At 34.0% G+C, this 27,774-nt stretch overlaps 1 protein-coding gene across 2 annotated transcripts; it reads left to right on the top strand.

The window, feature by feature from the left end:
- Positions 1–682: 682 nt before the first annotated feature.
- Positions 683–26,790, top strand: LOC130898028 (transmembrane protein 181). Of its 2 annotated transcripts, XR_009059819.1 has the most exons (14): positions 683–1,447; positions 5,462–5,625; positions 5,682–5,785; positions 7,391–7,561; positions 11,194–11,293; positions 12,056–12,206; positions 13,428–13,508; positions 14,665–14,764; positions 18,133–18,260; positions 19,967–20,116; positions 21,229–21,331; positions 21,447–21,671; positions 23,227–23,988; positions 24,049–26,790. XR_009059819.1 is itself a non-coding variant. In XM_057807062.1 (13 exons), exons 2-13 carry the CDS (start codon positions 5,465–5,467, stop codon positions 23,355–23,357), a joined length of 1,605 nt encoding a protein of 534 aa, XP_057663045.1. In that variant the 5' UTR covers positions 683–1,447; positions 5,462–5,464; the 3' UTR covers positions 23,358–26,790. The 2 variants fall into 2 exon arrangements, 1 of the variants encoding a protein (XP_057663045.1); XM_057807062.1 differs by having other exon boundaries at positions 23,227–26,790.
- The last annotated feature ends 984 nt before the right edge of the window (positions 26,791–27,774 follow it).

Here is a 27,774-nt window from a genome sequence, read left to right as displayed (position 1 = left end):
TTTAATTGAATACAATTACAATAAACTCCAGTTAATTGCAATCAATAGCAATTAAATATAATTGACTAGCTCTAAATGACTATAATTAGCTTAATTTAGCCGTAATTAATTAAAATGAATCAGATAACTTTATTTAAGGTATTAAACTTAAATGAAATCAACTTAAGTTCACTCCAATTGACCCAAATGAAAATAAATTCATTTTACCTCTATCAACTTTTCAAATAATTCCAATTAGCTCCAATTGAGTTCAATTAAGTTGATTTTACTTTAATCTACAACATCCTAAGCAAATTTCAATGAACAAGTTGCAGCAATTAACTTTACTTTGATTACAATTAATTTAAATTACTTCCAATTAACTTAATCAACTAAAATTAATTCTAATCAATATCAATCGACTTTCATTTACTTACAATTAATTCATTTTAGTATGCGCAATGGACTGGAATAAGCTTTAATTAACTCTATTCAACCTCAATTAATTTCTAATAGCTGAAATTGAGTCCCATGGACAATTAATTCGATTAACTCAATTAGCTTCACTTAACTCCCATCAACCATCAGCTACTTTGATTAACTACAAATTTAATTAAGTTGCACTGACTGTCTATCAATTGCATAATTACAATTATATTTAGCTAATTGTATCTCGGTCACGTTATCGGTATTTCGCGATGTTCAAGACGTGAAGCAATAAAAGAAAACGCCAGAGAAGTTACGTCGTAAAAGGAAAACGCGTCTAAGTATAGGTTTGTAATCTCAAAGCTTAAGTAGGCTTCGTATCAGTTGAGTTTACTCTGCAGATTTGACCCCCAGCTATCTGTGCGGTAAATCACTAGATGGCAGATCAATTTTTCTTTTGAAACGCGCTGGAAATGCTAGAACTATGATGGGGAAAATATGTTATGTTCAATATATTGAATAATATAAATGATTTCTATGGTACTTTTTATTGTAAGTGGATCAGTGCCGAAGTAAAAGGATAAGTCCGTGACTATAAGCACAATAGATCTTTTGGGTTGAATTCTAAATAACATCTTAGATTGAAAATAATCGTGTTTAATATAGCCCTAAATATATTTCTTAAAAAATCGTTTAATCACCACAGAATTGGTACGTCACAAATAATTAAAATTAAAGAGAGGAATGATGTGGAAATAGATCGATGGATTCCAGAGCTTGGTGGAAGTAGAATTATATAATACGGAGTCAACTAGATTAAAATTATCTCATGGGGGAAAATCATCCTGGCTGTTACATAAGTGCCGAATTGTGTCAAAGCACGCACCACGTGGAAATTTCCCAAAGAGTGTCCGCGCATCTAATCAATATTATCATTTTCCTTGTGCGGAAAACTGTGTATAGGTTTTGTGACAATAAAAATAGTTATAAGTGGTTTTCAAAACGATACTTTTGTACTGTCACCAAATAAAAACAACAATAGGTGAGTGATTATTGTTATAATATGAATTTAATACTAATTAATTGGTACTTATTTGGTATAAGCTGAAAATGATCTAAAAATAGATTTTAATAATTAAAAAATTGGTTATACGGTGAAATCTGAACGCAAGAAACATGTTTCATGCAAAAATATTTAATTTAGGTTAGAAATTAAATCATAAACGAGCTTATCAATGTACAGATAGAAGTAATTGGTAAATAAAAGAGAATATGTGAAAAAATAATAATTCAAATGAAATCTGCTTCATTTGGAGTGGAAAAGGAAAAAACCAACTCATTTTATGTCAAATATATTAAATGATTTACAACTGTTAATCGAGACTAACCCATCTGTTCATTGGTCCTACTGGTAAACTCTTAGGCCAGCCTCTCTCTCGTTTTCCGACAGGCTTCTTATTGGTAAACATTTTTGGCGCCAAATTTCATCGAAATCATTTAAAAAAACTGTACGACATCGATAAAGATTGATTTAATTTAACAATATCGTATGAAATTCTCGATTCAAATTTTGTTAAAACCTTTCAACTTATCGACCTGCAATTTCTCGCTTTTTATGACAATACGTTGTTATTTTTCACCGTTTATTTCCACACACTTTTCAAAACTTCTGATCGAAGCCACTAAAAAAATAAGATGCATATTTGCAGAGTCAAAATTTTCGTACACAGTCTGCTGAATTTCATCGTCGCTGTTAAATCTTTGCTATGTCTTCAAAAAATAGTCGGACGGGATCAGATCGCGACTATATAATGGATGTACAATATCTGTGAAGATACATACGTGTACAGTAGCCTTGGAAAGTCAAGCAGCGTGGACTGAAGATTGTCATGAAGCAAGCCACACCTCGCTAAATTCACTAATGACGCTAAATGAAACAAGGAAGATTTATAATTTCACCAAAAGATGGCGCTATTAACTATGATTCCATATATGAATTTTGTCGCTCAGGGACTTGACGGCCGCGTGGTTAGGTCGTCGCCTTGTAGTCAAATTCTCGCAGGTTTGACTGGGAAATGTGCAATTCTGTATTATTGAATTATTTTGATTTCACAAATTTCATAACAATTTTTGTAAAGTCTATTGCCAAATGAGATTTCAAATTTGAAATAGCTTCAATAACTTAATGGTTCCTGGTCGCGCTTTGCTTATCTATGATTGTTTGAATCTCATTAAGGATGAATAAAAAATGAAAAATTTTTCTTTGAAATTTGCACTCTAAAACGTTGTTAAGGCTTATGTAAAAAAATTAGGAAATATTTTCTATTTTTAGAATAAAACAAAAATGATTTTGATGGCGACAAAGTTGGAAAAGTTACAGCTCAACAGGACTTATAGGCCCAAGACTTGGAGTCGCTCTACTGCTTTACACTCTCTATCCTTCTATCTATTCTTCTCTTTTCCTTCTCCCCTTAATAAAGATCTTTTCACCCAATTGTCTTAGTCCTCTTGCTATATACCCCATCCAATGGAGTCTTTGCTCTGACCACGCATCCCATTTCAGCTTAATCATACACTACTTTAAACTCTTCGTTCGTTTTGCTCTCGCACGCAAATCCTCCTTAGTACCTTTCTCTCCCATATGTTTTCTACTTTTTTGTTCATGATCCAACACTCACTGCCATACAGTACCGTCGGTTATATAACTGTCTTGAAAATGCGTAACTTGGCGGCTCTTGAAATATCTTTTGATCTTAATAGTTCTCCTGGGGCTCTAAACGTTTTTTTCCCTCTCAACAGTTGATTTTCCTGGTTTCACCTCCTTCGTTTGCAGCTGTCACTCCCAGGTATTTGGATTTTATCAAATCTATACTCATTGTTTTGCTCTATGGTCACTTTCAATCACTTCCCATCTCCATATATTTGGTCTTTTGTTCAAAAAGTAGGAACATTTTTTCTATATCCTTTTTCGTTCTACCATATCATCTGCAAACGGAAGGATTTCTTTTGTTATTATACATCATTCCCTGGGTTCGGATACCTCTACTTCACAAGATCATTTCTAATACAAAGTTAAACAGCCCTGTTGATTGTAGGTCACCTTTATTTAAACCTCTTTTTGTTTCAAACTTTTCCGATAGACTTCCTTCGACACCTACTTCATTTTCGGTGTTATTCCGTCTCATTTTTACCAAATGTAATATTTTCTCAGGTATTCCGAGTACTGCTAACGCCTGGAACAACTTGTCTCTACTTATTGAATCGTACTTCTGTTTGAAATCCACAAGGAAGAGCTTCGGGTTTAATCCTTGGTCATAGCTATTGTTCTAGATTACCTTCAGTATGAAAATTTGATCACTACTTTATCCTTTTTTAAACCCCCCTGATACTCACCCAGTTGTTCGGCCCAGCAATCTATTTCTTATGATTCTGGCTAGGACTTTGTTTACGACATCACAACGGAGTGATACCCCTATAATTCACGCAGTCTGTCGCATCCCCCTTCTTATGTTCTGGGTAAATAATTGCCTTATCCCATTGGTTCGGCATCTGCTCTTGTTTCCATATGTTGTTAATCAAATTATATATTCGCTCCCTTAAGGGTTGATTACCATACTCCTATTGGAATCCCTACCGGCACGTTGCCATTCTTCATATTATTTATTACTTCGTCTACTTATAAATTCGATGGTGTTTCCTCTACCGAGACTGGTTCATTCATTGTCTCCTCTTCTTCAAACTTGTCTTCATTGTTTCCTCTTGATTTCGAATGACCACTCAGTCAAGTTGTTATAAAAATTGTCTCGATTTGAGTTGAAGAGTTGGGCTGAAGAAGGATGAACACCAACACAAATCAAAAACAAATCGGAGGCTGTTTACGGTGACTTTTCATTTTCATTTCATTCTCAATAATCAAAAAAGTTTTTTCGATGTGAACGAGAAGATAATTTACGTGAGGGAGGTCCTGTGAAATTTTTTCTAGGACAATTAAAAGAGGAAATATTTGTTGGCCAACAGAGTTATAAAAGATCCTTAGTTTGAAATTCTGCTTGAAAGTCATTAAAAAGATTGTCGAGGTGTTTTTGAGAACTAAAAAAAGTGAAGAATATGAAGATATTGTGTTTAAATTATTGAAAAAATTTCAACGAATAGGGATGCACTCACATTTGAATCTTCGTTCTGACAACTCGATATTTATTGGGGATAAATGGATTCTTCATAAGGATTTAAAGATTTTTTTAAGAACGTTATCGGTGATTTTGGAATGAAAATATTTTGACAGAGTATTTTTGGTGTATAATGAAAGAAACTGATACCAAAAAAGTTAAAATCAAGTCCATAATTTGCTTTTTTCGACTGTTTTATTCACTGTCTCCTCTTCTTCAAACTTATCTTCCTTGTTTCCTCTTGTTTCATCATACCTAATACAGTTTATTATAGAAGAACTCGAACGACCACTCAGTCAAGTTGTTTTGAAAATTGTCTCGAATTGAGTTTCGCGTAGCCTTACCTAAAGAAGGATAAACACCAACACAAATCAAAAACATAATGGAGGCTGTTTACGATGACTTGTGTTCATCATTCTCAACAATCAAAAAAGTTTTTTCCAAATGCTCTTGGCAAAAAATTGGAATGTTCCTAAAACTGAGACATCGTCATCCATTTCATCGATCATTGACAATAATGTGTGTTAACGGGGGTGGTGAAGCTGTGAAGAAACTCGGAACTAAAGCTGTGAAGCACATTTGTGATCCCAGATAACGAAGATACAATAAGCGTTTAACTGGATGACTTTAAAACCAATTTTTCGGAAACTAGTACATGGACCAAAAGTGGTATAGCTCAAAATCTCTTTGTTCATTTTTTGAACAGAACCTACACATATAGGATTGTTTTTTTGTATAAATTTTCATTTTTGTTGATTTTTTTGAGGAGTGAAGTAAGATATATACAGGGATGCCCAAAAATTCGTTAATATTCATTGTCGTGTTGATGAGCCATAAAATTAACGGGGAATCAAAATATGTTGAATTGTACAATTAGAAACGATTTTTAGGAAATGCCAACCAAATCAGACAACCCAACTTTCGGTTACACTTACCATTTACCGACAGGAGGATGGTCGGCGAAATTGCGAAACGTTTTATCGCAATTTTCGGATATTTTTAGTGAATTCGATAAATACATAGCTCCGGCTTATCATCACGATCGTTGCGAAAGGTGAATTAATATAACAAACTTTGTTGTATTTTTTAAAAATGTTATTTCGATTTTAGATCCGTTCAAATGAGGTTATACTCGATGCACAAAAGAGAACTGTGTGCTGTATTTATGACTTTTTTCATATCGTTTGGTTTGGGAATATTTGTAGGCGTTGCAGGTAAGTTAATGTGAAAGTAGAATCAAAAAGATCTTCATATCTCTCTTATAAAATTACATATCGACCCATGTCTAATATTGGGAACTCGCTTATATATTTTTACCTGTGGGTCACTGACCTCTAGATCCTCTGAACTTGCCTCTAAAGTCTCTACTATAGTAAATGACGATGGGAGTCAGGAACTGTTAAGCCTTTTTTGTTTGGTGTTGTTTGTTTAGTACTTTATAGTCCATTCTTATGAATAAGAGATTATTAAAATGATGAAACATTAGTAATTTTATGTAATGTAATGTAATCTAAACCTTTTACTCGAACTAAACAGCAGGACTCACTGCAGAGACTTCGTTAGAAGATTAAACATTCTATTCATCTTTGAATCCGTTTGCTTAATTTTTAAGCACGATTCTCCAACTTCAGAAAGATCGTCGCTCAGATATCTACTTAGGAACGCGGGGTACGATCTTTACCTGTCTAATCCACGTTCAAAATTAGTTGAGAGCTCAATATTTTACAATGAAAAAAAAAATGCACAATCACTTGCCAATTGAAACCAAATCGATATTATCTTCTCCCGCTTTTCGCGATAATTTGAGGACGTATTTACAGGAAAGTCCTTTCTAATCTATAAACGACTTTTATATACTAATAATAATATTTAATTCCGGCCATGCCGCATACTAGTTTAATTTTGCTATGGACTTATATACTAATTATTACCTTGTACTATTACCTATAATTTTGTTATTCGTTGTGGTTTTCTTATTTATTTAGTTATTTTTATGTTTGTTTTGTAGTTTTTACAAACTTTTGTCTACAATTTTTTGACAATAAAACATTTCTCTCTCTCCTTTCTTTTGTTTTGTATAGCTTATGATTATAAAAGACCAAGAAAGGACCGAAAACTTGTATTAGCTCAGGTACATTTATTTTAGTTCTGGATTAGTGAGTAGATTTTATTACTCTCTCGTATAAGGAAATAGACCATATCTAGCTCATTTATTAAAATGGAAATTATACCTAACTTGAAGAGGATCGACAACATGCGCTACAAGACAAATCTATCACGAAAACAACGAAACTCCGTCTAGTTGATGGAACGTACGCAGCGGAAACATGGTCTTTAAACAAAGCCGAATAGAGGCTTTAGAATTGTGGGTTTATAGTCTGTTTATATATGCAGTACCTGAGAGATACAGCGAAAGATCGGGAACAATGGAACGATTAATCATAGAAGGGAATGTAGAAGGCAAAAGCCCAAGAGGAAGATCTCCAGTAGACCAAACAAATCCATAATAAATACGAGACTGCATCATGCCGAAAAGATTGCGCGGAAAGCATGGAAACAACTGCTGAATCAAATATAAATAGTGTCACTTCATCTTTTGGAGAATAATGGAAAGAGGAGGAGGAGGAAACAAAATTCTAGATAATTTAATCACCGTAAACTATTTCAATCGTTTTTATTTTAAGAAAAACTACGACGTTTGCTAACAGAACATAGTCGATTTCACATAAATCCGATTCCGCTAGGGTTTTCTCAATTGAATGCGACCTATTCGCCTTCTCTTAAGTTGTACTGGTTTAAAGTCCAATCAATTTTTATAGGTCCTCCAATAACAATGAGCACCGCTGTGGATGGAATCTCCTTGTTACCGAAATATAATAATACCAGCAAAAGTATAGCTACTGGACCGTTCATAATGAAAACACCAAAACTATCGACTTATTCCCAACAACTTTGGATTATAGCTAAATTATCTATAGAAAATATGGACGGTAAGGAAATGATAAAAATTATTTAAGTAATCGTTGCGTGTATTAGTTCTTTGGGTCGCGAAAATAAATCTTAGTAATAATATTGAATCTAAAGTTTTCTCCTCGGCTTATAACATACATATGCAGCTGAAAAAGCGCGCTCTAACTCGGTGCGAGCAGCGCTCGTGCAACGAGCGCACACTACGAATTCGTTCGACGAGCGCACAAGAAAATTTGATCTGCTGAAGTGAGTCCTAGAGATGGGCAAACATACGAACTTTTGAATAATTATTTTTATCATTAAGACAAAACGAAAGTCCGTCAGAAACTTCAATATTGTACAAGTTCTTTCAAAACGTTCGCATGCGAGTTAAATCACTGCATTAAGCGAAAAAAATCGATCAAAAATCACCAAACAATCACTTGTCTATAACGCAAAGTTCAAAAATGCGGCAGCAGCTAAAAACTTTTATGGCTCTCTCGACCGCTCGATAGGGGGGAACTTGAAAGTTTCGCAAGCTTTGATTGGCTAAACCTTATTGTTAATTTGCGATGCGTTATAGACATGTGATTGTTTGGTGATTTTTAATCGATTTTTTCGCTTAATACAGTGATATAACTCGTATGCGAACGTTTTGAAAGACTTGTATAAAATATTGAACAGAAATTGATAGGAAAAGATATTTTTTCTAAGAAATAATTAAAAAATTGCGTATTTTGAATTTTCCGCAAAAAAACCTTTTAATTTAAGAATTGTTAGGTTAGGTTAGGTTAGGTTAGGTTAGTTAGGTTAGGAGACTATAATTGCATTGATGAGAAAGTTTTAGCTCTTGGCTCTGCTGTTGTTCACTCTTTTATAATTTTTCTTCTTTTATTTACGGTAATAAACATTTCAAGCTAAATACAGGTATTGAAGATTTATACCTGCAAATGTGCGCTCGATGCACCCTCCTATATAATCAGTGCGCTCTAACCATCTGTCGCTCGACTCACGTGCGCTGGATGCACGCATTCTCTGACTCAATGGTAGTCGGAGGAATTGTTTTGAAATATTTGAATGAATGAAGTTTGTTTCAAATTATAGCAGTTTAAACAGAATCATTTCCTGTTTGATAAGTTTATAGAATTCGGTTTCTTTGAATGTGTCTGCTGATTATCTCTTTACATTGTTCTAAATCGGTCTAAAAAGAGGGTATTGAATCCAGAAGCCAAATGTGAATCATTTTCGCTCAATTTTTAAAACAAAAGCTTAAAAGTAGCTTCAGCCGTACAGAAGTTGGAATCCTAGCTACAAAGTGCTTCGCTTGAACGGTGTCAAGACATTAACCAACTTATTTATAAGTTCAAAATCAGATTTAAGATTATTCAGGTCTGCAAGCGCTTCTTTGGATGCAATTTTTAAGGAACATAAAGCGTTCAAGCATTGTAGAAACTATTCCATCCAGTCTTGTCTTTTTTAATTACCTTTAACTATATACAATAACATTTTGTACATCGTGTATATTCTTAGTACTATCTAAACGACCACAGCTTGGTGTTCCACGTTATTGATCTATATAACTGATTAAAACGTCAAATTCGCAACGTTGCGCTCTATTCCAGCTGATTTCTATTTAGTGACCGTGGCTGATTTACATTTTGTAACATTAACGAAAGAGTGTAGCCGCATATTAGTCGACACTTCGTAACAATTCGTTAAAAACCTTCTAGATAGGCCCGTCGTACCTAACCCGAAAATCAATGTCCTCTGAGAAGCCGCTTGAACCTTTAGACGAATTAGAATATGACTCCTAACCAGCCAAAGAGAGAGAAACTGCGGTGGCTTGGTTCCCTTGCCAGATGGAGACCGCATTATGGCCCCAGTTACCGTTTCAATAAAATCCAGCATCTGTTACTCCGTGAAGCCGGTATCGGATTGTCTTAATTGAGTCACGGCCAGCTGTAGATCCTATCGTCCCTCCGATTTCGCGTACTACAGTTTTACTGGTCCTACTGTAGAACCAGGTGGTCTTCGCCTCTTAACTGGCTTTACCTGAACCTCCGGGTTGGAAGCCCTGGGCGGAGGGAACTTCAAGGTCGAGACAACTTTAGGATCTGGGGCCGTGAAGATCTTAGCCGTTTCGACAGCGTTGGCCTTCATTCTCCTGTAATTCTCCACACCACTGATAACGCGGCGTTGGAGCAGAGCCTTGTCCAAAGCACAAGACAGGGCTTCGATATAGGTAGAAATTGATGGTTTGGGTCAGAGCCTTTGGGAGAATAATAAGAGGATCATAAATATCATACTAAAAGGAATTGTTAAAAATTGTGAAGTGGCGAAAAATCTTATAGTCGTTGATATTTTTGTTTCAAAAGAGATCAGTAAAATCAGTCTATAGAAGCAATGAAATGCAATTTCGAAATCAGCTGTGGAAAAAACTAAGTTTTTTCACGATCTAATAAAAATATATTCAAATCACCGAATAAGTCGTATGACTAACTGAGAAAAACACAATTTTTTTACCAAAAATCGATTATATTCTATTCTCATTCAAGAGCAATTCAATCGTTCCAACGCTTCTCTAACTTCTCGATGCCGTGCTTATAAAAGGATTTGTTTTTTGCCTCAGAATAAGCTTCAGTTTCAGCAATGGCTTCTTTATTTGAACTGAATTTCCTATCGGCAAGCATTTTTTGAGATCAGCGAATAGCCAGTAGTCACTGAGAGCCAGATCTGGACTATACGGTGGATAAGGAAGCGATTCGATGTGTAATTCGTTGAATTCAACCATCGTTGCCATCGATTTGTGAACCGGTACATTGTCTTGGTGAAACAATGGTTTTCATTTCGACAAATGAGGTCGTTTTTCCTTGATTTTTTTAATCAAAAGTTCTAACAACTCTATGTAGTATTCGCTATTGATTTTCTCTCCCTTTTGGAGATAATCGATGAACAACATTCCATGCGTATCCCAAAATACTAAATCTATAACCGACCCAGCTGACTGTTGTGCCTTTGGACGCTTCGGACGTGGTTCACTGGCTGCAGTCCACTCAAATGATGATCGTTTTTAGTGAAGTGATGGATCCTTGTTTCATCCATTTTTACATATCTGATTTATTATGTGTAAACATGTCTAAACACATCTCTAAATCATCAACATATTGTTGTTTTTGATCGAATGTAAGAAACGTTGTATCTACTTTGAAAAAGCTTTCTGATGGTCAAACGTTCATGCATAATTGTAAACACGCTTTAGCTATCTCACGCAATTCCAATTTACGATTAGATATAACCAATTTGTAGACTTTTTTGATGTTATCTGGAGTAACCACCCCAATTGGTTAACCAGACCATTCACCATCATCAGCGTCTGTATGACCGCGTTCGATTTCTTCAGATTAATAACAAATGGTACTATTCCATAGATCAGAGTCCGGATAACACTTTTGAAGCCATTGCTGAGCTTGTACAGTATTGTTTATCATCAAGTTTTAAAAATAACAAAAGTACCTTCACTTAAATGTTTGCTAATCGACATGTCGTTAAATTTTACAAATAATTTTTTCAAAGTTGGTACTTCATAAACGTCATAGGATTTAACAATGGCAGCGCCATCCGTGTGTCAGTCACACGACTCATAGAGTGATGTTATAATTATATTTACTTCCAGGAGAAATCATAGATAAATTATTTGGGGTATCAGTAGCCCTATCAGGATTATCTGAAGAACATAAGCCAGTTACCGTATTGGATATTAATAGTAACAATAGGTAAGTACATAATGTACCATTAGATTCGACCAATCCAGTTCAATTGACTGGAATAACGGTCTAATTTCTAAGCTTATTTCTTGGAAGCATTATCACTATAATGTAACCCAGAAGTTCCCTAAACTTTCTTTCTTTGTTAACCACTTCTAACCAGTTTTAGTTGATACATTTATACCATATTACCAACTCGTCAAAAAATCAAATCTAAATATGAAAATTCCAGTACACTCCATTTGTAGAGCTTTTTGTAGATCCCTGGGGGTGCACCTGGACCACTTTGGGAGTCACTGGTGCAACCGATACTACATTTTGAATGTCTAGAATAACGTGGACAGTATGAGTCAGTCCAGAACTATTAATTCGCTGGATTGCTTGACTGGAAAAATGTGACTCAGGCTTAAGAAATTGAGAAAATTTCAAATTTTTGTAAAGAATTATAACTAAATGAATCTACGGTGAAAAAAATCACAAACAAAAATATCAAACTTTAATAAAACATGGTTCACTAACCAAAGATGTTAATTTTCATGAGGAAATATATGTTTGATAACTATTAAATTCGTCGGGTTGGCAACACCGGCTCCAGCTATAATAGTCACTACTTCAGCTCCTTGGATAGACAAAATCACAAAGCATAACTTACTCTGTGGCTTATATTCTTATTGTATCAAAGTCTTTATAACTAAATTTACAATTTTAAATTGCGCCTTTAATAATTAAAATGATGGTTATTCTAATCCCTCTTACATATTTGATTTCTAGATCCCGTCATTTAAAATGTGAAAAACGTTGTGATGAATTCGTTGTGGCGCATTTGGGATATTTAGATTTTACCCATTATATTGTTGCAGTAAAATTCTACGGACTGGAAGCTTTTCATTCAAGATACAACATTAACGAGTTATTATTTTACGTAAGTACAATGACGCTTAAGTATTTCGAAAATATTTCGGTCAATAACAAATACATTTCACGATAGGCAATAATTTTTAAGTGGCACGCACTTCGACGTAATGAACTTTTTCAACGACTTTGGGAACAGTGCTTGAACATGCGCCTTGGCACTAGTTTTTTTTGAGGTTAAGTTTAATTGGGCGGTCTTCTGATTTAACATGAATTTGTTTTCGAGAAACAATACTTCAGATTGTATCCTTAGAGCGTAAACCTCCTAAATCCATTTTTGGTTTCAAATACCATTTGAAAGAAACAAAGAAACACCCTATCATCTGAGAATGATTATTTCATATCAAGACTGAAAGTGTATAAAAATGTCACCGCCATTTTGTACTTAGTCTTTGTTGCTGTCACTTGTCACTAAGTATTCACGGCGCCTGAAATCCTCTTTTGGGAGTTTTAAATGGCGACTACGATCGTTGTGGTGGCGGCGAGAACGTCACTCGTTGGTCGAAGTGACCGTTGAAATAATTTTCAAAATTAAGGCAACGCAAATTGCAACCTTGACAATCTATTTGGTACGTTGAAACATTCTTGTGACCCGCTACCAAATATTTTCCTATCGCCGCCGAATATATTTTGATTTTACTTTAATGTAAATCAGTTAAGCACTCCACTAAAAAATTCAATAGCCTACAAATTATAACATAACCTCTTAAAGCTTCCGCTTTATTTTATCTGTTTTGACAGATGAGCTTAGTGGAATGAACCCTTCGTGATAATTATTGAACCAAGTACCTTTAATATTATAATTTTCTATAATTATCTCACCACCTCCTGATGGGAACCATAAGAATCTGTTAATCATATAGTTAAGTGGTTCAAAGTGTCCTTCTTAATCTATTCTATAATTATTTGTAGTTATTGTATACGATAATATTTAGTGTTTAAGGCAGCTTGTACACGGATATTGTGTTTTTAATAGCTTGACATTCGTCGAGTAAAGTTAAATTATTTTTTTGCTTAATAAATAGTTTTTTTTTCAAAGTAGTGAGTTATGTAATTCTCTTAGCTATTTTAGTTGATTATAAGAAGAAAGTCTATGATCTGTTTTCGCGAGATATTTGATGATTATTTTCTTTTATGTTAGTTTATTTGAACTGTTGTTGCTTTTTTTCTAAAAATCCCTCATATAACAACATTATTCGTATATATTGACATTGACTTTTTGATTTTTTAGTTTAAAACTTACAACCCTTCTTTCACTCAAATCGAAATATGGTTCAGATTCATCTTTTTAATATCTACTTTCATCATCACAGTAAGTATGTCCAATGTTTTTATTGTTAATTGTTTCTGAAAATGATAAGAGATATTAAAAGTGAATAGTTGTCATAAATTTTGATACAATTTTTACAGATTTTTCTTTCTCCCTCAAAGAAATAAAAAGTGCAAATTTATTTACAAATTGGAAAGGCATAATGCTGACTATTAAAAACTAATCACGGAGTAAGCAATCATTCGAAAAAATTGCTGCCATCTGTGCTGAATTTTGCGAAGAGATTTGAATCCTGACGACTTTATTTTTCCTACCAACCTCTTGTGCTCTTGGCTCGGTTAAACCTTATTTAAAAAAAACCACACAGAACCATGATTACTGTTAATTCGATTTGATACGTTCGTGGACTTGGAAAGTTTTTGAAACCTGAACTAAGAAGACTTATTTGGTTCTCGCAGCATCACACGTCAATGACAGTTCTTAAGCGCATGTTTTCTGTACAGATTATACCATATTTTGGGCTCCAAAGTCTCCCGACATATCACTGTGTGATTTTTTTCTGTGGAGGTACGTTAAGAGTTGTATTTATATCCTCAAACCACGAAACTTGGAGGAATTGAAGTATACAATCATATATTATATAACATTGCTCCATCCCTGAAGATGTGTTAGTTCTTATGATGGAGTAATTTGAGGAGAGTCTTAAGTTCGAAGTGATTGACATCATCTTGGCATCATTTTCCAAATTTCTTTGTAAGAAGCAAGCACAAGTGGGTAAACCCTATTACACTCAAGTAGTTCGAGTGGTACGGGTCGTATGGAGATGCCCATATTGATCTTGAAATGTGGGAGCAAAGCCTCAAAGATGGACGAAGTGTGTCCATCGATAGCGACCTGGATGGAGCGGTCTTTGAGAAAGCTACTAAATCAGTCGATAAGCGAGGACGACAAACCGTACAATCTGAGATTGTCATGCCAAAAGCCTTCGATATGTCCAGAGCGATTGCCCATATTCCTCTATAGATTCAATCCATACGTTGGTGACATAGTCCAGAAGATTTCCGACGACTTTCTTCATGACCTTGCGCTCTTTTAACTGAAATGGCAAATAATGAGCTTTTATTTTGTATCCATCTTACATGTGTCTGTTCTTTATTTAAATTGAAAGCAAGTGTTATAATTAATAAATTTTTTTTAGATCTGGTACCAGAATTCCCTAAGAAAATATCCGATGTGTAACTGGTCTATTGAACAAAAGTGGATCTCGTGGTTGTTACCGTTACTTATGGCATATGACAGTAAGTATTTTGATATCGAAAGCTATTAATATTTTGGAAAAATACATTTAGAACGTTGCGTCTTTATTGGCAGTTCTAATATTTGTAATTCAATCATATTTGTTGTAAATGTGATAGTAATCATTAAATTTGTTTTAACAATTACTTGAAGCTGTTTTTATGGAAGAAAATCTTTCATTATACGAAGATTACAGATTACAGATCAAAATTACAGTGGGATTTGTTTGAAAAATGTCTTTGAGATTTATATATGCTAGTGTTGCCCTCGGGCCGTATCAATAAGACCCGCGGTCGCAACGTGTCGCAGAAAGAAAAATCATGTTTTTAGAGCTTTTAGACTTCGTTCGATTCCTCTACGGATATTTTAAATACTCGTATTCTCAAGTCTACGAATGTTTATGAGGGCAGCGCGTGCCTAAACAAGCGAAAGTCAAAGATAGAATCGCCATCTCTTAGCAGCAAGCGGAAATATCCTATTATTTTTGTCGAGATCGAAAGAATCTTCCACACGCTTCCTTAACCATATAAAACGAGTGCGTCGACGCGACGTGAGTCAGTTGAGTCGAGTAATCGCACCGATAGGGCCCGAGAAGGATTTTAATTGAACTGCGAAATAGTGATTGTGAAGGTATTGTGCATTGGTTTGTGTCGTGCGCGTATGATGATGATTCTTGTGTCGAATTGGCATAATGTCACAAAAACGTAAAGTTGATAGTGAGTGCAGAGTTTTTCAGTCTAAATGAGAAATTGCATATTTTTTCATAGAATTGAAAGGTAAACCACTGTGTTTGATTTGTAATCGAACAGTTTCTGTTTGTACGGAGTTTAATTTGAAGAAACACTATGATACTAATCATAAGTCAAAATTCGATTGTTACACTAAAAAAATAAGAATCGAAACATTGTCATCTCTAAAATCAAAAGTTCAAGGTCAACAATCGATGTTTACTACAGCTGATACAGAGAGCGAACATTCCTTGAAATCAAGTACTATTGCATTACAAATCGGTGAAAAGATAAAGACTGTATGCTGAAAGTTGCCGATGTTTAATTTCCATCTCAAAAGTCAATAATTCAAAACGTTCCTTTCTCAAGAGTGTTGCTTCAAAAATAAATGATTTATCTCAAAATTTGGCTCTTCAATTGTAGGAGAAAATTGAGGAATTTACAAACTTTTCACTGATTGTTGAAGAGATCACCGATACAGCTCAACTTGCTATTTTAACAGTAACTTAGAACTATTAAAGTGCTTTTCATCGACAGGTACTATAGTACTATAACAGCAAATGATATTTATTCTGCAATTGAGCATTTGGTAGCAGAATATGAACTCGACTGGAATATACTTAGCAGCAAAACTACGGATGGCGTTCCTGCCATGACTGGCAATCATTCGGGCGTTGTAACTGAATTAAAACAGAAAACATCAGGGAATTTTGTGGGATTTCACTGTATACTTAATCATCATCATCATTGTCATTGTCATCAAACATTTAAAAATGGACCAAGTCATGCAATCTATAATTGAAATTGTAAATTTTTTGAGGAACAGAGGACTAAATCACCGACAGTTCAGGCAATTTTTAAAAAATTTGGACGAAAAGTTTTCTTATGTCCTTCATTTCACCGAAATTCGTTAGCTAGATCGAGGAGTACCCATAGAGGAAAATTCCAAGGGCCTAAGCTTGGCCCAACTATGTAGAACTCTGGGCCAAGCTTGTAAGCCAGGCTTGGCCCAGTCTTGGTAAAACTCTGGAGTGATAACGATAAGCCAAGCTTGGTCACCAAGACTGGGCCATGCTTAAATACCAGGACAGAAATACCAAGACTTATTAATTACATAACTTTTTCTTTGATTTTAAAAATAAGCAAACATAAATTTTCATATTTAATCTCACTCTTACTGTACCACTATCGTTAACCTCACTTACAGAGCTGATGTTCACGCTTAAATTGTTTAAGCTTTGGCCGTTCACAATTGAGTTAGTTTTTTTTCTCTATTCAAAGCACGCCGACTTTGAACTCGAAGATACGCTTCAGACATGGTTACTTTTAGTAGTAATAAATAATAAAAAATGTGATAAGAAACACACACACTGAATAAATTAGAGATCGGATTGATCAGACCCATAATAAAAAAAGTATGGCTGCCGACGGGGTTTTGGGCGAAAATAATCGAACCACGCCGTATTTGACCGCACAGCATGAATGGCCAAAGCTGGGTTAACCATGATTGGCCCAACCTTGATCCAAGCCTGGGTTGTCAATGAATGACCAAGACTGGGATATCCAGGCTTGGCTCGACCCTGGGTAATCATTGGTATGGCCAAGACTGGGTCAACCAACCTTGGCCCGAACCTTGGTATGGTCGAATCTGAGTAAAGTAGCCTGGCCCACGCATGGGCCAATACAGGTGCGCCGAAGCTGGGATTCCCAGGACTGGTCCAGGCTTGACCCCTTTGTCAACTCTGGAGTTTCCTGTATGGGTAGTTTTAGAAAGATTTTTTGTAATGCGTAACCCTATTCACGCTTTAATGTTGGAAAAAGGCAAACTAATTGATTATGATAATGACTGGTGGATTGATTGTGCCTTTTTGGTAGATATGAATAAACACTTGAGTGATCTGAATATAAAGTTACAGGGTAAAAATCTGATTTTCACTCAAATGTATGTAAGTTGAGGCTGTGAGAAAATCAGGTAAAAAATGAAACTTTGGACCATTTCCCTCATTTAAAATCATTTGGCACAGTGAACCAAAAAAAATTGGATGGATATTCTCAACTTCTGCAAAATTTTTTTGCTGAAGGAGTAGATAGATCTTCAATCGGACAGTATTTTGAAAGAAAAATTTAATGAGATTAACGCCCTTACATTTTATACACAATATTTCAAGAGTTTGAATAAAAAGCATGCAGCAAGCATTCTCTGCTTGTTTGGTAGCACCTATTTTTGTGAGATGTTTTTCGTCATGAAAATAAATAAGAACAAACATCGTACAAGATTCCAATCAATTCTTAAAATACTACAAAGAAATATAATACCTGACATTAATGAGTCAGGTATCTGGATCCTCGAGTTCAACATAATTATCTACCATCTTTTATAACTTTGAGTTCTTTCAGTTCTTTTTTTTTATTTTCAATCTGGCCCACCTAAAAATTCAAAATTTAATATATGGCCCTCTGCAAAATTAAATTTGACTCCGCTAATGTTCCGATTATGTTCAATGCTTATTTAGGTTGTTTGCAAAATATAATTCAAACACTCAGTTGTGGAACGTCATTTAGAGAATTCGATATTTAAAACTTACTTTATATAGAAAATATATGATCTAGTGTATCTTTATTTTGACTATTTTTCTTTTCAGATCCGGTATTTCCCATGTCATTTTTAATAAATTCATGGTTGCCTGGTATGATTGACGCGTTCGCTCAAACTACATTCATATGCGCTCTTCTAATGTTTTGGTTATGCATATATCATGGCCTAAGACAGGTCAGTATACACTAAATTCGTCATAAATTTGATTAAGCACAAATTTAGTGAATAGGTGAAGAAGTAATTGAAGCTGTCCATGAAACCTTTCACATTTATAAGATGCTTGACATACTTCAAATGAAAAACTTATCACTCTTGATAAGGATTTAAACAGCCACGGTCACAAAATATAAATAAGCGCAATGTTGCCAATTTTAAGTTAATCATGGATAATCAACGTCGGTCTTGAAGTTCTTTTAGGTTAGGTTATACTGCGAAATTAATGTAAAACATGAAAAAAATTGTATTTAAAGTATAGTAGTGGCCTAGTCTTAAAAAACACAATTGACTGTCATAAGCAAACACAGCTGTTTTGCGAGCTGTGATGTCACAACAGTCTCGACATTTTTCGCGGTCGATTTCAATTTTATTTCTAAAAACTCAAAATACTAACGTAATAAAACTATTTTCGTCATCTTTTTTCTGAAATTTGCTGCGCGCCACATTTTCACATCATGATAAATGTCTGTATCCTATGAAAACTGAATAAAACTAAATTTTTGTTTTATTTTTATTAATTAAGACTAAAGACTAAATAGTAAAAAAATAATTATAAGCAATTGAAATTGAAACAAAAAATTAGTGACAATCATTGAAACAAGTATACTGGTTATACAAGAAATGAACGTTCACCAAGCCGGTGCCACATATAATTTCAAACGCCAGTTTCCTATACCATTTGGTGCATCTACGTAAGCTGACCCATAAGTCGCCATCTGGTCAATCACATCTATTGATTATAAACTTCAAAACATGCAGGTTTTCTTATGCTTTCACATCTTCTGTTCCTTTTGGTTACCGTTTTTAGACCAGATTGCTTTGGGGTACATCTGGCTTCTCCCGCTACTTCAAAGCTACGATGCCTCCACTTGATTGCTGAACTGCTATTTCGCTTTGAAACTGAATTGAAGACACTGCAAACACAAACTCACTAGAGCGGCTATAGTAGCATACTGAAAAACAGGAATGGGTTCAATTTTGTGATTGTTGGAATGGATCAAACATAGAAGAAAATCTGTTTCAAGAATTCATTGAAACAACAGGTATACTGGTTATACAAGAAATGAACGTTCACCAAGCCGGTGCCACATATAATTTCAAACGCCAGTTTCCTATACCATTTGGTGCATCTACGTAAGCTGACCCATAAGTCGCCATCTGGTCAATCACATCTATTGATGATTCACCTAGATTATAAACTTCAAAACATGCTGGTTTTCTTATGCTTTACATCTTCTGTTCCTTTTGGTTGCAGTTTTTAGACCAGATTGCTTATGAGACATACTTGTTGAAATGGATCAAGCATATAAGAAAATCTGTTTTAAAAATTCATTATTTTCAAGAATCTCTATATTCATAATTCTTTTGACAAAACCTTTCCCTATGATTTTTTATTAAAATTACAATAATAATATGTTTGTCTGACATTGCTAGACACAGGGCAACTATTAAATAAAAAAAATATTCCAAAATTGAAGCTTCCAGTTAGATAAAACATGTGGCCAAACTTAAATTGCACTTTCTAACAGTAACCAGGAAAGATATTTGGGATTCAAAAATACTGTCAGTTTCAAAATTACCTCTAAAATTTTATAAATAAATTACTAAAATAATCTCAACTATTAAGTTTATTTACATTTTCCAATTTTATGTTTTTTTTTTAGAATGATCGCCATGCTCTGACATTTTATTTTCCAAAATGCTTCATCGTCTTCATGATGTGGTTGCCAGCTATGATTTTAGCTACATGGGGTAGAATATATGAACTACAAGACCCAACTTTTGATCCAACAGTCGATACTTCTAATTTTTACGTAATAAATAATTTTAAATAATGATATATACTCAAATAAATTGCCAATAATATATGAATGTCGTAAATGGAAGTTAAAATTAACAGTTTATCTGTTGCTTGTAATTAATACTTTAAATTTGATCATTTGAAACATTAATCTAAACTGTTGTTTATAATTTTATCAAAAATAATTGATAATTAAGAAAAAATTCTGATTGCTACAAAAAGTCTTTTACGTGTTGAATTCTAGAGGCAGAAATGAGAAAAATATTCCATATATTATGGGTTTAAATCACTTTTTGGGTCGTTTTTTCTAATAACGTTGTAATCTTTTTAGTTAAACCACTTTTTGTTTTTTAGTCGTGTTTCGAGGGTTGCCACTTAAGTTTTGACATATGGCAACACTGATGTGAATATGTCAAATCTGAAGTTTGACATGTTTAATGGTGAACGTACTCAGAATGTATTGTCATACCAGTCCTATTTGAGTTCTTCACAGATACTTGGAACATTAATCTTGGTCACAAAATGAGATTGAATCGCAAACATTTTCGTGCGATGATACAATCGTAGAGCTTCACGAACTTCTATCTCAGGAATGGTAACTCTTAGGAAAAAAATCACGAGGACCATTTTTGTAGATAATTTTAAGATTTACAATTTTGGTTTGAGGTTTTTTCATGATACAACAAGAAAAAGTCTTAAATTTTGACCTTTGAATAACTTTTTTAGTACACATACCTAACCTAACCTAACCTAACCTAACCTAACCTAACCATTTTTGTAGATAATTTTAAGATCTACAATTTTGGTTTGAGGTTTTTTCATGATACAACAAGAAAAAGTCTTAAATTTTGACCTTTGAATAACTTTTTTAGTACACATAGGATTTTTAAAATTTCATTTATAAGAGTGAACCCCAGCTTTCCAACAATATTCAGCTTTTCGAGAATTTTTATGTCTAAATTACCTGGACTATTATGAGTGCAGTTGGCAACCCAATATAAGGCGGTAATTTCAAAAATAAATCATTAAATTGATACTAAACTATAAAATATTGAGTTTTGGCAATTTGTTTTAGGTCTTACTTTCCGACAGTCATTCAAATATCTAACAAAATCTATTTTTTAGGTTGTTAAGGCGTTTTTCTATATTTTTGGTATAATATATTTCATGTATTTATCAAGTTTAATGTTGAGAGCTTATTCCGAATTAAGATCTATGCCTTATTTCGGTAAGTTTGAAATATATTCATGAAGAATCTCAATTATTCTGATTAAGTTTACTGAAATTGTTGTTGTTGTTGAAAATTGTTACACGTATATCTACAATTCTTCATTTTGTTTCAGTTCTTCGTTTAAGATTTCTAACACTATTGGTTCTGATTGTATTGCTAATAACTTCAATAGTAACTCTATTGAGATATGGAGTTGGGGTATTAGAAGATAGTTTCGTTGCTCGACTGAATACCCATTATAGTAATTCTTCAGAATTTATGTGTTTTTATGGAGTTTTGAACTTTTATGTGTACACAATGGCATACGTTTACTCTCCTGGAACTAAAGATGTCCACGGTAAGCTCCTAAACCACTCACATTGATTTTACACTGACTTATTCAATTTCAAACTTGTTATTAACATTGCCCCATAATTAATACCATCAATGTTCGTTTTATATAACCTCAAATAGGTCGAATCAAGTTTTCTTGTGAGATATTACAATTTATATATTCACACATGATTTCACATTCCCTAAATTTCGTATTACCTCCCATACCAGTTAATAGTGATCCAAAAAGGATAAAAGTAAAAGAATTATCAACAATAGACAGTGAATACGAAAGGAAATTAAGAGGTTTAACTGCCTATATTAATAAGACTGTTGAATCCATTTTTTTGACTCATATTGTTAGAAATCTGATTCCTGGTTCATCGAGCCACATCTGTTTGCATCCCTAGTCTGTAGAGCCACGTTTTTTTTTTTCTAGATAAACACTCCTTCAACGCTAGAAACACGAGATAGTCACTGGAAACCAAATCTGTGCTGTATGTGGCATGTCTGTTCCCCCTTGAACCTTTGAAGCAATTCCTGATTTATTTTAGCAGTAGGGGACATTAATATCCATGAAGATGACATCATCATATTTCCCATAACCTTATCAAAGTAGTATAATAAGCGATTCTCAACTCTCTAGCTGCTTTAGCAGTATGAGACATTCACTTTTAAGGAAATTTTACCTTAATTTTTCCCATAACCTTATTAAAGTGACATATTGAACATATTTTCACTCCATAGCTACTTTTTTATTGAACATACTGTGGATCTCGACATCTAATTTAAGAAAAACAATACAATTTCGCTATATGTTTTCTGCCCATTGATTATTTACTACAAACTTTAAAGATTTCACTGTCAATGCTAGATGCGGTACATTCTTTACCTTTAAAAATTGAAACGTGGATCCAAACAAGACCAATTCTTCAAGTGTCTTGCCATTTCCATCGTCCTGAACCATCCGGGTACTTTCACTACCCAACAGCACCACCAGTTGTAGGTTAGTAGCTCCATCTGTCACCAATTTGAGTGAACAGCATTTATCTACAATTTTTAGTATGTGGCGTGACTTTTCCTTCTTGAAACCTTTAGAACAATTCCTCTGTTGCTCCAGAAGTATGGGACATTAACATCCAGTAAGATGACACCTTTAAGTTTCCCATTACCTTATTGAATTGATATGATGAAAATATTTCTACTCCATAGCTGCTTTTTTGTTGAAAGTATTGTGGTTTTCGACATCTAATTTTAAAAAAACGCTACATGTTGTCTGCCCATTGATTATTTACTACAAACTTTAAAGATTTCACTGTCAATGCTAGATACCTTTAAAAATTGAAACGTGGATCCAAACAAGACCAATTCTTCAAGTGTCTTGCCATTCCAATCGTCCTGAACCTGAAACTTTCACTACTTACATCACAATCAGTTATAAGTCATCAGAATTTGTTTATAATATGTAGTTTTCAAGTAGTGCGGCTTGTAACTTTTTTCTTATCATCCCCCGTATTTAGTAACTCTACTAATTATAAAAAGTAGTTTCTTAGAATTACCATTGCATATAAATGTTTTAGATATAGTTATAACCAAAGATAACCCGGCGTTCTCTATGATAAACGATTCTGACGAAGATGTTATTTACGGATCAGAAGAAGAAAGTCGTCAGCCATTGACTCAAACAAGAAACGACGATGATAGCGATTGAATATTTATAAATTTTTTATAAAGATTCTATTAATTCAATCGGTTACAAAAGTTCCAGATAGAATGCTAAATTTTTGACTACAATATAATTGTATGTTAAATTTGTTGTCTATAGAGAGCTTTGTTGAAAAAAGAAGATTTTTGAAGTTTTTACCAAACTTTTTAGATGCCAAAGCATCGAATGCTACTAGATTTTTTTTAAATCGAGATTGTCCTGTTACAAAAATTTACAAAATCAGATATTTACCAACAATTTCATTTTTAACACTAAATGTTACAATTAATATTATTCACACTGGAAACACTGGTAACATACACTGAGAAAAGTATTTGTTTATCTTCACACAGCATAATTTGTGTTGTGGTAAATTTCTAAGGATGAAGAGGATTTACTTTTGCTTAGATATCTTCATAGCAGTAAACGAAATTTTAAGTGCATCTCCATATCTACCATAACTTTCAAAAAAAATTGCCAAAGATGTCTCCAAATTCAAACTCAATTCTAATATTACCGATGATTCATTATCAACGGCATATAAACTTAAAAATAAACAAAGATTGGTAGGAAAACTTACCTTAAGTCCCTGAAGATGATAGCTTGGTAGTCGAAACGCGCGTCAGACAGTGTAATTGTGAGTTGTAATGGTAGCAGTCAACAGTGTGTTCATTATGAATATCACCAACGGTTTCAGATCTCCCAGCTTAATAGTGCAGTGATTTAATTTTCGAACATATTTGGAACTAACTTCGTCAATTATTATTACAATCATATTATCCGCACGAGATTGACTGATTTTTATAAAAATGCAAGTTTTCGAAAAGAAGATTCGAAAAGCTGAGAACTCACCTCAACATCCAGATGAAGGAGCTGATCGACTGAGTCTGGTACCCAAGAACGAGAAAACAGCTAAACCACGACCAGCATTAAGAATACCCAAATTAACAAAAAAACCTGCTTATGAAGATTGGTAGGATTTCACATATTTGACAAGTCATTCTAGAGACTATGAAAGGTATCCAAGAAAAAGCTAGTAAAGTGTCAACTACAAGAAAAGAAGAAAATAGCCGTAACCTCATTTTAAATTGTGCATTCTGAAACGAATGGATTTGGATAAGTATGTAACGTACTACGCTTCGTCTATTGCATCTCAATGACTATAAGTTCCATGTGCAGAATGCCTAAGTGTTATTTTATTTTCTTATTTTTCTCAGTGTAGCTTGTTTTTTCAGTTTGTCGTTGCTGTTTGAGGTTTTTCTACACTTCGGATGATTTGAAAATTTTGTCTCAACCCAAAGAGATCAGTACTGACTCAAAATTAAGTTAATGTCGAATGGAATTCAAATTTTCCAATTTTCACAGATGATGGTAAACAATTGGAGATAGATATGACACTCAAGAATTTTCTGCAGAATCAGAAAAATGGCTCCGTTACCTTGGAGCACAACACCGATTTCAAAAATTTTAATTTCGATTATTTTTCGATAAAATGCGACGTCATCAGATAATTTTGCGAAACCGTCGTTGCAGAGTTATTTACGATAAGAATGATGTGCTCCAACGTGATCTTGGAGCACACTTTTGACTATTGATTTGACGCCTTTACTGTGCATCGCAAACTGTTTTGATGGTGTCGCATTCTATCGCAAAATGTCTTCTTGTTTGAACCCGATCGCCACAAAGTACGTGCTCCAACAGGATCTTGGAGCAAACTTTTGACTATTGATTTGACGCCTTCACTGTGCATCGCAAACTGTTTTGATGGTGTCGCATTCTATCGCAAAATGTCTTCTTGTTTGAACCCGATCGCCACAAAGTACGTGCTCCAACAAGATCTTGGAGCACACTTTTGACTATTGATTTGACGCCTTTACTGTGCATCGCAAACTGTTTTGATGGTGTCGCATTCTATCGCAAAATGTCTTCTTGTTTGAACCCGATCGCCACAAAGTACGTGCTCCAACAGGATCTTGGAGCAAACTTTTGACTATTGATTTGACGCCTTCACTGTGCATCGCAAACTGTTTTGATGGTGTCGCATTCTATCGCAAAATGTCTTCTTGTTTGAACCCGATCGCCACAAAGTACGTGCTCCAACAAGATCTTGGAGCACACTTTTGACTATTGATTTGACGCCTTTACTGTGCATCGCAAACTGTTTTGATGGTGTCGCATTCTATCGCAAAATGTCTTCTTGTTTGAACCCGATCGCCACAAAGTACGTGCTCCAACAGGATCTTGGAGCAAACTTTTGACTATTGATTTGACGCCTTCACTGTGCATCGCAAACTGTTTTGATGGTGTCGCATTCTATCGCAAAATGTCTTCTTGTTTGAACCCGATCGCCACAAAGTACGTGCTCCAACAAGATCTTGGAGCACACTTTTGACTATTGATTTGACGCCTTCACTGTGCATCGCAAACTGTTTTGATGGTGTAGCATTTTATCGCAAAATGTCTTCTTGTTTGAACCCGATCGCCACAAAGTACGTGCTCCAACAGGATCTTGGAGCAAACTTTTGACTATTGATTTGACGCCTTCACTGTGCATCGCAAACTGTTTGGATGGTGTCGCATTCTATCGCAAAATGTCTTCTTGTTTGAACCCGATAGCCACAAAGTACGTGCTCCAACAGGATCTTGGAGCAAACTTTTGACTATTGATTTGACGCCTTCACTGTGCATCGCAAACTGTTTTGATGGTGTCGCATTCTATCGCAAAATGTCTTCTTGTTTGAACCCGATCGCCACAAAGTACGTGCTCCAACAAGATCTTGGAGCACACTTTTGACTATTGATTTGACGCCTTTACTGTGCATCGCAAACTGTTTTGATGGTGTCGCATTCTATCGCAAAATGTCTTCTTGTTTGAACCCGATCGCCACAAAGTACGTGCTCCAACAGGATCTTGGAGCAAACTTTTGACTATTGATTTGACGCCTTCACTGTGCATCGCAAACTGTTTGGATGGTGTCGCATTCTATCGCAAAATGATCGCAATTGAAATTGTTGAAATGAGATGTCGTGCTCCAAGGTACTGAGCACGACATTACATTTTATGTAAAAAGTTTATTTATTATCAAATCAATTCCATTTGGTTGGAATGCACTTTTATTTGGTTTATTTTAAACTTTGGATGTATCCCTTTTGATATCTCCCTGTATATATGGTCCAACAATGTTCGAAAATGGTTATTGAATTTACATGTAACACAATGAATGTTTACGTGTATTAATTTAAATATTAACGATGTTTTTATAGGGTTATTGATTTAATAGGAAATTGAAACAAACATGTTTTTGAAAAATATATTTGAATCTTTTATATCATTTCAAATTAAATCGTTGTTTTATACTGATATTACCCAATAAATTATATTTGTACTTTCAGAATGTTTTTATTTCAAAATCCAAAAAATTATGTCATTATTTTTAAACCGAAGCTTGATTTTTTTATTTGAATAGTTTTCGTTTTATGTTTGCATCATAATTTCACAATTGTTTGTATTTTGGAGAAGCAACAAAAATATTTCGAGTTTTCGACACAAATTTGCTTATTTTTGTTTTGATACTGATCAATTTAGATTCCAATAAGTATTGTATTCAAAGAGTGGAGTGCGAAACAAATATATTTGAATTCACACTGGTATATTAGAAGTAACAATTCAATGTATAAACATTGAAATTTTGACGTTTTTTTCCCTTTTCTATTTCTTCTTCTCTTCTCCTCCTACCTTTTCAGGTGTCTAAGGAAGATTGAGGATCCTCTCGTAACTAACATTTATTTTCTTATTACCTGCTAATCATTTTAATTTCTATTTTCCTTTCTTACTTCCTATCTTCCTTATTTGGTCTATCCACTTTCTCTTCATCTAGATTTTATCTTCAGTATTTTTATTATTTTGTATTTCATAGTTTTCCTCTGGTTCATTATCTAATTTCAATTCTTTTTCACTTTTTTTTATAATTTTTTAATTAATTATACTTACATTCTATTATATTCCTTTTTTATTTTGTTTTTTGTCTATTTTGTATTTTTGCAAAACTTCGAAAAGGAGTTGAGAAAATGTAGAAATAGAGTTAGGAGTTTAGTTTGTTTCAAACAAGACAAAAATTTGATTTGATATCTTAGAGTCTTAGAGTTTCGTATTTTTTCTCATTAACTTTGGTTTACTCCCAAATTTTGACAGAAAAAAACTTCAAAACATGAATTTAGAAGGTAATTCAGACAAAAATTTGTTTTCAAAATTGAGAAAAATGTACTAAAATTTTTAAAAATTTGATATGGGCTCTTGAGTTTTCGAATTTACTCATTAATTTTGGATTTTTTCCAAATTTCTGTATAAAAAAAATTTAAAAACATTTGAAAATGTACAAAATTATAAGTAAGAAGTTAAATTTGTTTAAAAAAAATGAAATTA

Source organism: Diorhabda carinulata, chromosome 9, assembly GCF_026250575.1.
Source record: "Diorhabda carinulata isolate Delta chromosome 9, icDioCari1.1, whole genome shotgun sequence".
NCBI lineage: Eukaryota > Metazoa > Arthropoda > Insecta > Coleoptera > Chrysomelidae > Diorhabda > Diorhabda carinulata.
Note: the sequence above shows the minus strand (reverse complement) of the source record. Positions and strands in the feature narration are given on the sequence as shown.

What these genes read in the sequence shown, in the direction of transcription:
- LOC130898028 (XM_057807062.1), top strand. Translation starts at nt 5,465, where the DNA reads ATGCCAACCAAATCAGACAACCCAACTTTCGGTTACACTTACCATTTA. An exon ending in GATATTAATAGTAACAATAG is followed by an intron (nt 11,294 to 12,055) that starts GTAAGTACATAA and finishes TTTGATTTCTAG; the next exon opens with ATCCCGTCATTTAAAATGTG. An exon ending in TATATCATGGCCTAAGACAG is followed by an intron (nt 18,261 to 19,966) that starts GTCAGTATACAC and finishes TTTTTTTTTTAG; the next exon opens with AATGATCGCCATGCTCTGAC.